Source organism: Ochotona curzoniae, unplaced genomic scaffold (genome assembly GCF_017591425.1).
Source record: "Ochotona curzoniae isolate NIBS_2020 unplaced genomic scaffold, NIBS_Ocur_1.0 scaffold_4701, whole genome shotgun sequence".
NCBI classification, from domain to species: domain Eukaryota; kingdom Metazoa; phylum Chordata; class Mammalia; order Lagomorpha; family Ochotonidae; genus Ochotona; species Ochotona curzoniae.
Window position 1 is genome coordinate 19,859,708 of NW_024467122.1, and position 12,697 is coordinate 19,872,404.

At 43.1% G+C, this 12,697-nt stretch overlaps 1 protein-coding gene across 19 annotated transcripts in view; it reads left to right on the forward strand.

The window, feature by feature from the left end:
* TRIM9 (tripartite motif containing 9) overlaps positions 1–6,422 on the forward strand; it is a 97,567-nt gene extending 91,145 nt beyond the window's left edge. For 14 of the 19 annotated variants that reach the window (XM_040968579.1, XM_040968567.1, XM_040968569.1 and 11 more), the window contains 3 exons: positions 194–497; positions 2,899–3,061; positions 6,360–6,422. In XM_040968579.1, coding sequence (XP_040824513.1) covers positions 194–497; positions 2,899–3,061; positions 6,360–6,422 — 530 coding nt within the window. The remainder of the gene's footprint in view (positions 1–193; positions 498–2,898; positions 3,062–6,359) is intronic. The other 5 variants (XM_040968572.1, XM_040968578.1, XM_040968581.1 and 2 more) reach the window with 1 other exon arrangement.
* Positions 6,423–12,697: the final 6,275 nt, after the last annotated feature.

The following is a 12,697-nucleotide window of genomic DNA, read 5'->3' on the forward strand; positions in this document are numbered from 1 at the left end:
TCCTCTGCCTGCTTCTGCTGCAGAGGGTACCAACTCCCAGGCCACTTATGGCCCCTCCAGTCCCAATCACTTTCTTCCCGCATGACAGCATGAAAATGCAACACAATGCTCCTCACCCCACCCAGGAGTGTACTCAGACACTTGAACTTGTTGGGTTCACCTTAATAACCCTACTCCTTTCTATTGTTCCCAGTGGCCTGGTTTGCTTTTGACCCTGGCTCGGCACACTCAGACATCATCTTCTCCAATGACAACCTGACAGTGACCTGCAGCAGCTATGATGACCGGGTGGTGCTGGGGAAGACTGGCTTCTCCAAGGGCGTGCACTACTGGGAGCTGACTGTAGACCGTTATGACAACCACCCTGATCCTGCCTTTGGCGTGGCTCGCATTGACGTGATGAAGGATGTGATGTTAGGCAAGGACGACAAAGCTTGGGCAATGTATGTGGACAATAACCGGAGCTGGTTCATGCACAACAACTCGCACACCAACAGGTACCCCTGCAGCCCCCAAACCAAGCCTTCTTCACGTTGGCTTCTGGTCAGCAGAGAAAGCCCAAGTGCAAAGAGCTGTTACGTGGACCATATCAAGAAGGAGGGGCAGGTGCTGGTGTTCATTGAAAAACGCAGGAGATACACTGCTCTTAGTGGAGTCCATCCAGTGGGTGGTGGTTTATTTTCTGCATTGCTAAACTCCACCTGTCTCTGGAAGGTCAGAATGCCCATGCATATGCACTGCAAATCACACAGGATTCTAAAACCTACACCTGCATTTTAACACAGAAGCACTTTGGGACAAATTACATTTCTCAGTCTCAGTTTCCAAATCCACCAAATGAGTATAATATTTTTTCTGTATAAGAATGTTCTAAAGATTAAATGAGCTACATAAAGATGTCTCCCACTGGAGACACCAGAATATACAGTGACTGTGGTTACTATGCTTATTATGAATATGATGCTCAGAATAGAAGCCACTCCTTAAACTAAATTATGTGGATGCTCATCTGGATAGCTTTCTTCTTAGAGGATTCTCTCAATGTCGTATGAAAGAGAGCATCCAATTTGCTGAGACTAAGAGGACACAATAATTTTCTTAAGATTTTTTTTTATCTTCAACATATAGGTAAATGTAATTTAAAGATGTATTTATTTTTATTGGAAAGGAAGATTTACAGAGAGAAAGACCTTCTGTCCACTGGTTCACTCCCCAAGTGGCCGCAGGGGTCATTGCTGAGCAAATCCAAAGACAGGAACCAGGAGCCAGGAGCTTCTTCCAGGTCTCCTACACAGGTGCAGGGTCCCAAAACTTTTGGCCATCCTCTACTGCTTTCCCCAGGCCACAAGCATGGAGCTGGGCACCCATATGTGATCCCAGCGCATACCAGGCAAGGATTTAGCCACTGAACCATTGCACTGGGCCTGATAAATAGATTTTAATACATTTTCTCATGGGATTCCCTGTGGGGACAGGGCAGAATCAGATAATTGAGCTGTGTTCAATTGGATCAAAAAGAAAGCAAGCCAGGATAACTGGTTTCCACCATTTCAGCTGTTCCTATAGGCTCATCACTGACCTCTCTGTAGCCAGGAAGCTTCCAGGGCCTCCTGTTCCCCAGGATATTTCGCTTGTATCTCTGTTGAAGGGAGCACACATGGTTTTCAGTGGTTGACATTTTGGGGAACTCTGTGTCCCTAGACTCCTTTTGCCATCACCAATATACTATGCTTACATTTTGTCCTTTGGGATTCATTCCTTTGGAGAAAAGGAGTAGATAACAACACGATTATCACACAAAGCAGAGAAACACGTTCTTAATGCTGAACACATCTGCTTGCTGGTTACCTGCATGTCACATGTGGTGTAATTGTTAAACCTGGTGATGACGAGATTCTGTGTGTAAGTCTGTCCTTCAGTGGCTATGAACTGTTTGTATTCTGCATGCAAGAGGAATTGAATGATACTTTTCCATTCCCCTGCTCTGCTGAGATGAGGATGACATTCAGTACAGTTAAATCTCAGGGAATAAACACGAATCTGATGGCCCCTGTTTAATTGTCCATTGGTATTTTGTGAGTTCATCAGTTGAAGTATAAGACACAATTGTTCGTCAGAGGACAGTGCTATGCAGGTTCCTTAACATCACTTCATTTCCCACCATGTAATTATTTCACCTCACCAGGAAGAATCCTCTTCTTCTGTGTTGTCATTTTAAGGACAACCTCTATCTTCTTAGTTCCAATTCAACATGCTAAAAATTACCAATTTTCTGCAATGAATTTTCTATTTCATAGGTAGTATAAAATCCAAAATCCAGTGTTTATGCGTATGGATTTTGGCTCAGCCTACATACATCTTTATTTTGATTTTCAAATGAAGCTATATTTAACGATATTTAATTCACACCATTTGTGCAAACCTTGCCATATAGCTACAAGTTAGAGCTCTGATAGCAGAAAGTCTGCATTTTTGTATCTCTTTAGTAGTGTTTTTTATTCTACTGCTGTGCCTTGGTGTCTACCCCATATGAATGCATTCACCCTCAGCAACAGCAGAGCAGCTCCAACGTTCTCTCCAGGGGCCCATTTCCCTGTCCTGGGAGGCAACATTGGTGGGTGAGAGACAAAACAACCTGCCCCTTTATAGCTATGTGGATCACAGATAAATAGTCAGCACCTAAACAGGTATATCTGTGGTGTTCAATTTCTGTATCAGAAGAATTGATTGGCCAAAAAACAAAACAAAACAAAAAAACAATGTTTGGAAAGGTTGGGGGTAGTAGGCCACAATCATTTGAAACAGGCTAAAAAAGCACTGATTTACTAAAAAAAAAAAAAAAAAAAAAAAAAAAAAAAAGAGCTTCTGGAATGAAACCTAGTCTTTCTTTTCCCACAGAACTGAGGGAGGGATCACAAAAGGGGCCACCGTTGGGGTCCTTCTTGACTTAAACAGAAAAACGCTGACCTTCTTTATCAACGATGAACAACAAGGTCCCATTGCTTTTGATAATGTGGAGGGCCTCTTCTTCCCTGCTGTCAGCCTCAACAGGAACGTGCAGGTAAGCAGCTTGCAGCCAAGAAGAGGGAGGGAAGCTAAGAGAGGGAAGCTAGGAGGGTAAGGCCCAGGCTAAGCCACAGAGGAGAGGGGCCAACATGAACAACTCTTGTGACTCCATATCAGCTTAATCACCTTCCTTATAGAGGGGGACCTCACAAAGGTTGTGGGAAAATGGAATTCAAAGACACATTTATTTTGGTGCCAAAGTTTTGAAATCTATGTGTGTAAACATCATAATTTCAAATTTGGGGGCATCAAAATGTACTTACCTTTTAATTACATTTTTTCCCATGAGCATTGTGAAGTTCCCTCTTATTTGAACACTGTCTAGTTAGCAACACACAGGAAAATGGAAGTATATTTACACTTTGCAATGACCATTCATCCAAGTTTAGTGTTACCTCTAAGAGCAAATGAAATTGTTTCCATGAAGCTCTGGGTGCCTGGGAGGAAGATAAGATGTAGCTGGAAGTTACCAGAAAATCCAGGCATCTTTCCTATACTGTTGTTTAGCTTGGACAGCTGCCATGGACATAGAAAACCCAGTTTCTACCTATACGACCATTATTTTTTACTTATTCTAGATACAAAACAAGTTTCTTTCATTCATTTATTCACTTAACAAATATCTAGAATTCCTTTAACATATCCGTGGGGAGGGGAGATAAAAAGCTTGGCATCCTATAATGTCACCCCATTACTGGGGTCACAGGAGACAGATGATGAAATACACACAAAGTTATAGCATTAGTCACATGGTATGTTAGAAGGAGACAGGAGCCATGGAGAAAAAACCAAGGGTGAGTGAAGGAATCAAGAGTGCTAGGATGAGACAGAAGGGCTAGTGTAAGTAGGCCTTCCTGCAAGCACAGTGAACTGAGCCTTAGAGGTCATCAGGAATGTGCTTCTGAAAGCCTCCCATACAGAGGAGACAGGCTATGCAACCTGTCTAAAGCCTCACATAAGCTTACAAGGGCAAAAAGGCTGGTGCGCTATGGGTGGGAAAGGAGAGCTCAGAGCCAAGCTGTGCAGGGCCACGTCCTGCCAGCTACCATTAGAACTTATGGAATAGGATTTCACTTTTCTGAGCAGCACCGCTCAACAGCTATCATCCTCATTCAGCAAAGGGCTGCCTTAGGACAAGGCTTGGAATCAAATCACTGTATGGAATGTTTCAAAATTCACTGTTGTCTAACAGGATATGTAATGAAACTGACTGCAGGCCAGGGTGCTCTGTTTTCTCTTCCTACAAGTAGATTACATTTGATGGGAAGCTGACATCTAATCTGTCCAAGTTAAGCCTCTGCATCGCAAGAAATAAAATCTTAGATTTCTCTAGAAGTGAAATTCAGCAAACCTCATTCTCCAAAACTCTCCATAGTTTTAGTAACTTCCATCCAAAGAATACAGTACTTGATACTCCTCAAAAAAGTTCCAGAATGTTCTTAATACATTTAGACAAAGGCACCAGCCAGGAAAGACAGAGTGAGCATCTCTCATCTGAAAACTAAACATCTGAAATGCTCCAAAATCCAAAAGCTTTTGTTTTATTTTTTAAAGTGTATTATTTTTATTTGAAAAAAAGGCAGAACCACAAAGAGATCTTTCATCTACTGGTTCCCCAAATGCCTGCAACAGCCTGGACCATACCAGGCTGAAGCCAGGAGCCCAGTACTCCTTCCATGTCCTCCTCATTGGTGGCCAGGACCCAAGTACTTGAGACATCATCTACTGCCTCTGCGGTATGCAATTAGCAGGAAGCTGGATCCAAAGCAAGGCTGGGTTTCTGATATGGGATAAAGGCATCCCACGCAGTGGCTTAACCCACAGTACCATTACACCCTCCCCACATACGACTTTTAAAGTTTTATTGATGTATTTCAGAGGCAGAAGACAGATGGACAGACTCTTAGAGAGAACTTCCCTCTGCTGGTTCACGCTGTAACTTCCCAGAACGCTAAGCGCTGGGCCAGGTTGAAGGCTGATGATGCCAGGAGCCAAACAAACGTCCAGGTCTCTCATGCGATTGGCAGGACTCAGTTACTAGTGCCATTCCAGTGAACTACCAGGATTGTCATTGGCAGGAAGCTGGGACTGGAACCCAGAGCAGAAACTTAAACCCAGGCACTCCAATATGGGATGCAGGCACACTTGCCCATGGGCTGACAGCACCCTAAGGTCTGAACTGTTTTGAGTACTGTCAGGATGCTCAGAAAGTTTCTGATTCTGGAGCACTTTAGATTTCAGATTTTTAGATTAGAGATCCTCATCTAGTCACGTCAATGCAAATTTTCCAAAATCTAAAAATCTCCCCAGTTTGTTAACACTTTCAGTCCCAAATATTTAAGAGAAAGAATGCTCAATTGCATGAAATAGTTGTAACCTGGTTCACATGGGTACCCCTGAGGCTGGAGATGTAGCAGAAGTTGGTGAAACAGTATGAGAATGTTTGGGAGAATCCATGGAAAATTGAATTTAAAAAGAAGTTTTACTTCTTTTGAGTGCAAAAAAAATTGAAACCCATGCATACAAGGGGTTTTCAGAGGTTCGTGAAAAATGCAATTACGGGGAAACTTGTTATGAAGTTCAGCATTTTTACATTGAAATAAACTTTTAATTCGATTTTCCACAAACCTCATGAGGATCGCTGGGGAAGCACACCACGCTTCTTCACAATTGGCAGTCATCAGTGCAAACTCAGGAGGAGCTTACCCCAACTGGGGTGATTGGGGGTCCCCCTAATAAGAAGGGGCCGTTTTTGTCACCATGGCCATAATGTAGGATAGGGTAGTGCCTCCTGCAATGTGCCTGACAGGCATGCCTACCCTCAGGTCAGTGCTTGTGTGTGTCCTCAATAAGAAGTTGCACAGTCTCCCAGCATCTTGTACAAAGACAAATGGCTGAGAACAGTGTGCAGGGTCTCCCAAGAGTTCAAAGAAAATACTTCTAAGCAACAAACTGTTTGATTTCAGGATTTTTTGTTTATTTGTTTTTTGGCTTATTTGTGTTTTTGTTTTATTTTGTTTTGGTGCTGAAAAAAAAAAAAAAAAAACCTAACTGTCAATTGCATTTTTCCATGAACTTCTCGAAGCAGCCTCCTTTTTGCAAGTCTCACCAGGATTTGAGAGCCCACCCAGGTGGCCAGGCTCTAACCACAGGGCAATGTCTGCTGCTAAACAGACATTGGAGGGAAGTAAACAGTCCCTGTTCTGCATTACAGGCACACCCAGCATGTGCCATGTACTGGGGTGGGATGGGGTTACCCATGGGGCATTGCAGCACTCAGTCTCGTTCCCCAGGTCACGCTGCACACCGGGCTCCCCGTCCCTGACTTCTACTCCAGCAGAGCATCAATAGCCTAAGGACGTGCTGTGGAGGTGCCAGCTGCCCATCTTGCCTTCGCCCAAGAGAGCCACAGCGAGAGGCTGAGCCAGCCCTGGAGGGATGCAGATAGCTGGCAGAAGAAGCAGCGGCAGGAGAGAAAAGCTGGTCCTCCACAGCCTTCACCTCCAAAGCTCAGTCCCTTTCCTTTCCCTGTCTTTCCTCTGCTGCCACGCCTGTGTTCGCTTTCATAGCCAGCAGTTCTAACCCACCGTGGACCTACACAACCCGCCATGTCACTTCTCCTCCACTCCTGGATTTTCCTTTGATTTAACTTGAGTTTCTAGGTAGGTGAGTTATAGTTTGTTTCTCTTCTGCTCATGTAATTGGTGACTTACTGAACTGGCACTGCCAGGAGACTGTTTTTCTGATAACTATTTTTCTTGTTCTTTCTGTTGAGAAATAGGCAATAGGGAGAGGTCGGGAAGAAAGCTGACTGGAGCTTGCAGCTTGCCTTGTTCCCTCCAATGCAGGGTCAGCTCCGTATAGCTGTATCTTTGGGAGGTGGGCAGAGTGAACTGAGAATTTTCACTCTTCACTGGCAGGATGATTGGATGACCCCATAATTAGGGTCTTGATGTGAAGTTGGAATGCTTCTATTCACAAGCAGACAAACAGACTATAGAACATGATGATTTGGAATTCCTTTATCTAACACAGATTTTTGGCTGAGAACATAGTGTGGACCAGGCACTGTGTTTGAGACACTGTGAAGACATGGTGCTGGGTAGGTAGGCATGCTTCTGCCCTCCTGGAGCTAATAGAAGACCAGGGCAAAAACTAAAATGATTATAAATTTTCATTTGCATCAGACGAGACTAAGATCAGAGAAGTTCCTTGGCAAAATTTTTCCACATTTCCAAAACAAGGCTAAAACCCCTACATAGCACCCACTCAAGGCCTTTTCAACTGTGCTATTTTTAATTATAGTACCTGTTACCACTCATTACAGAGCTCTTCTTTGGTAGAGAGGATGTCAGCATTCATATGTGTTAATACCACAGCAATGCTAAGCCTTAAAAGTAGGTGACAAAAAGAAAAGAATGCCAGCAATCAGAAGTCAGAGAATCCATTCTCACGATCTCAGGATACACACACTGTCCCCATGTCTACTCTCCGTGCCTGTCACAGTTAGGAGAGTCATCACTCTGCTGCTACTCACGACCTCATGTGCTGGGTTGTCTGGGAAGCCATCAGGTCACGTGTCATTCCCACAGCTGAGACCAGAATAGCTTTGTAATAAGAGTAAAGCTTCTGTCTTCAAGAGATAGACCTACCCAAGTGACCCTTCCAATTCTTCAGTGTGACATGAAGTGTCAGAAAAGGTGGGACCTGAAAAGAACTTCTGATTATCTAAATAGTTTCCACTGAGCTAAGAAATTTACCATAAAAAAAAAGACAAGAAAAACAAACACAAATAGAAGGGAAGAAATAGGATGGAAAAGCTAACAAATCAGAATTTGGGGGTGGGGGGAGAAAGTCATACACATAAATAGCTAATGATTTACTTCTGTGCTTTCTTTATTTTTAAAGATTTCTATAGGTTGTACTGATTTTCTAGTTCAGTGTACCTAATTTATTGAATGGGTGCTAACCTGTTGATGTCCAACTTGGTTTTTCCTGACTACAGAAAACCTCTGTTGCAGGACAACACTCACTATTTGGTTTACTCTCCCATGAGACCCTGGCTAGGCCGCTGTAGCCTCACAGTTACTCTTGTTCTTTATTAAAGTCATCCTGCCAATTAGATTTCCAGTGACTTGTAACATGTAGTTTACACTGAATCGCAACTAATCATGCATAGAGTTACTATAGTGGGGGAAAAAAGAAGTCATCCTTTCTGGTGTGCCAATAAATCATTTTTATGACAGAATGAAATGTCTCTGGAATTTCTTAGCTTTTGCCTATTTGGAGTAGCAATTCACCTTGATCAGACACATATTTCATGACAAAACATTGCTAGAATGTCCCCCAATTTTGTCCTATCTCTCCCCTTCCAGTTTTCTTATTTTCTGTTGGCTATCTAGTGGACTGGTGAGACATTTTGTGCGCTCCCTGCAGTGATAAGGTTAATGGAACTTAAGACTCTCTGTCCTTTCCATGTAGAAGTGATTAAGTGATGTGCAAGGAGTCGTTCTGTTTTCTGGAAATGAGATGCTTTTGCTCCAGCCTCTGATGAGCGCATTCATCTTTGGCTCATCAACTCACTGATAAGCAACAGAGGGGGCTTGCTGCTGAATCAGAATTTTGAATTATTGAAATTTTTTTCATAATAATAAAGCAAAGAAGTGCTTGGGCTATGCCTTACCATTTATATGAAAGCGCTGAAGGCACCTACATGTGTTCCTCAAATATATGTTCCAGTTACTTCTGCCAAAACTGGTGTTGAAGGAAACCAGGGTCATCTATCAGGGAGGCTCCCTAAATTGTGCATTTATCTGAAAGACCAGGCACTGGAATAAACTAGAGTGTGGGTACAGATGCACAACAGAAGCACCTGGCCAAAATGCATGGAAACAGCATTCTGGACCTTTCTGTGCAGTACTTCTTCACCCTGCCACAGCTAGGATGAAGAAAGAGGTGTAAATCTACCTGTCTGTACTAGCACATGAGGCACTTCTCTAGGGGCAGGGGCTAGGGGAGGAACCACATTTCATCAGATTCCGATTACAGAAGAGAATTCACAGTCAGGTGGGTAGTTATATAGCCTTGTGACTATAGCAAAAAACATGGAAATGTTTAAGGGGATGGAGTGTGTGGTTAATGAACTACACTTCAATATGAAAAAAATACTTTCCATGTGACAACGTTCGCAGGATCTCCTGAATAGCCAAGTGTGTGGGGAACACCAGGAACCCTGTCTTGTGGTCCTCATACAGGACACCTCCCTGTGCTATAACCTGGTAACTGCAGGGTTGGACAAGACTGAATCTATCTAGTGAGGATGCTCCTTTCAGCCTCTGAGGCTGAACCTGCTGGCCTGGCTCCTCTTTCCCCAAGCCTATCCCAATGCTTCTGCAGCTCCTGTGCTCTGAGATAAAGCCAAGATGAGACACGAGGGAGTCTGAGGAATGGATGCAATTTGAGTGTCCCCCAAAGGGTCATGTTGAAAAACAAAATCCCTCATTCCTATGACATTTAGACGTGGGGCAGGGGGCAGGGGGCAGGGAGGCCTTCAGAGAGGTAATTAAGATTCCATGAGGTGATGAGGGTGTGGCCCTCAGTGGGGCCTCAGTGGCTTCATAAGAGGAAGAGTGGGCCAAGCTGAAATACTCACTCTGTCTTGCCGTGGAATGCCCTTCAGCATATTAGACTGCAACAAGAAGGCCATAATCAGGTGCTGGCTCTGTGTGTGCCCATGGACTTCTGATCACCAGTATTGTGACCGAATAAACCTCGGTTGTTCGTTCGCCAGTCACCTGTCTGGTTATTTTGTTACTACAACAGAAAACCAACAAACAGAGGGACTCACAATCCGATCTGACCTCCCAGACCTCCCTGCTTCCCATGCTCCTTTGTAAATGGGAGGGTGCTCAGATACTTCCTCCTGTCTGGTGGACATGACCTCTACATTTTGTTTTCTGATACCATCGAGGCCTGCTGAGGTCTTGGCCACAATTTCAGGTGGGCAGCACCAGCATTTCCCACCCATTTCCTAACTGATTAAGAAACCACCAACAGGGAACATCTTACCTGTAGGCTCCCCACCCAACAAGGAGGGGTCAGGGAATGCTTAAAATCCCAAGACCTTTCCTCAAAACTTTGGTGTCTCTTTCTCTCTCCCCATTTCAAGAGGCACCCCACCTCCTGGCTCTCTCTCAGGAGGTGCTTTCTCCTTCCCTCCCCCTTCCCTGCTCACCTGGTCCCTTCGCAAATAAACTTTACCATCTGCAACAGATTCCCGACTTTTTATTTTTATATTAAGCTGAGGAAAGAACCCATCGGGCATTTCTGGTAAGATTTTCCACTTTCCTAGACTTTGCTCATGGCCAAGTGCACAGTCCAGGTTAGGAAAGCTGGCCACCAGCAGGAAGCAATTCAGACCAGCTCCTCCAGACCCTTGATGATCACACATTTTGCTCATATCCCTTTTCCTCCCTTCATCAGGTCAACTAAACACTCACCATGAAATCAAAAAGGATTGACATCTTGTTTGATGCTCTTGGCCATGTTTCAAATCAGAGTCTGACAGCTAATGAGCATAATTAATTACAGTTGCATTAAGAAGCAAGGCTGAAGGTCACATTTTAACTATCTGTTAGCAACTTACAAGCCAGCATGTATCAATGTATGGTGATTTTTCATGTGAATGATAGAGAGAACCATAAAACAAAAGAAACGAGTCTGATAGGACTCTTCATATAAGCATAAACCAGTGGTTCCTGATCTTGGCTAAAGTTTTTCATAAGGAAAATATGTCCAATATTTATTCATACATATTCCTTACAACAAAGGAGTTATAAAGTGGGATAAGGTATGTAAAAGTGTTTTATGACATAAAAATGAAAATGCAAGATATAACATGATAGCCTGGTGGATAAATCCTCGCCTTGAATGCACCAGGATCCCATATAGGTGCCAGTTTGTGTCGAGCTTTTCTGCTTCCCACCCAGGTCCCTGCTTATAGCTTAGGATAGCAGTAGAGACAGGCCCAAAGCCTTGGAACCCTATACTTGTGTGAGAGACCTGGAAGACGTTCCTGACTCCTGGCTTCGGATCAGCTCACTTTGACCATTGTAGCCACTTAGAGAATGAGTCAGCAGATGGAGGATCTTTTTCTCTGTCCCTCCTTCTATCTGTAAATCTGCCTTTCCCATTAAATCTTTTTTTTTAATGAAATACAGTAAAAATAAGTGTCCCTTGTAAGTAGCATTTGTACTTTGCACTGTCAGGTAGGAATGGAAAGATGGGGCATGTAACACTGAAGTCCCCCTTTCCCAGTTTTGATCAATGTTCCAGTGCTTGCTTTGCATCCTGGGGCAAATGGTGAAAACTGACAGTGTGCACACCTCTAAAAAGGAGATTGCAATAAGATTATTTTAATAACATAATCAAGTTGCATAAAACAGTATCTGCCATTGAACAAGTGCTACCAACTTTAGTATTATTCATCTGTGGCAATCTGTTAATGATCAACAAGATTCCAGTTGGGTGTGGCTGCTGATTCTATCATCATCTTGGTGACAATGTCTTTCTCCGGAACTTAACAAAATGTTTGTGAAATTTTTCTGCAAAAATTAATGGAAAAGGAAGGCACAGAAAGACCGAGAAAAAAAAGCAGTGCACGACTGAGCTTGAAATAAAAATCTATGTCAAAGCAATGATAATCAAAAGGAGGTACAGCACCACTAATATCAACTACAGAGTAACTGAAAAATTGACATTTGAATGGGCATGGAAAAGAAAATCACTAAGGAGAAAAATGAAAATGGTGTCTAAATAGTGAAAAGAAATTTTACTGAAAAATGGGCTATGTGTTTGAGAAGTAAGACTATATTCCTAATCTCACTTCCAGATATTAAGGTGTTAAAAAGAGAAAATATTAAACTTTCAGAAACCTAGTAGACAATGAAGATATGCATTTGGTCTTTCACAAGGAGGCTTAAGTCACTGTATTTTCTGTGATGGGCTTCCTTTCCAAGAACCCTCCACCTTCTCCTTGACATTTCTTCTCCTTGGTTGTACTTGCCATTTGCTTTCTTCTTGAATTAAGCAGACCAATCTTTTCTCTCTCTGAACCTACGTCTAGAGTCAAAGATCCACTGCTTTATTTTTAAGCTGCCATTTTTACCAACCGCTTTGTTGGAGAGACAAGAAGTTTTAAATATGAACTCATCTCCACTCTGCTTCCTGACTGTATTTTTGACTTAGCAGTTAATTAGTTTCTATTGAGCAAGCCATGCTCAGTACAAGATGATCCTAATTGTTTCCACGGTAATGCCAATTTTCACACGTGAGTTCAATTTATGTCCCCAATTGCCTGGTGGGCAGTGTGGCTGTCAGACTGGAGCCTTATCTGTTGGGTAGGCTTAAAAACAAGGAACAGGTGCAAATTAATCGCAGCTTCTGAAGAGGTCAGTGTCGTGGCTGGCGTTTGGCGGGATCTACAGCCTTAGCAGAATACAGAGTTGGTCCAGGTACAGTAACACACTGAGACCTGGATGGCAGCAGAAAAATCACAGATAGCCTCAACAGGAAAACAAAATAAAACAAAACAAAGCAGCCAGTCTTGAAAAATCCCCTGAGATCCAGCCAA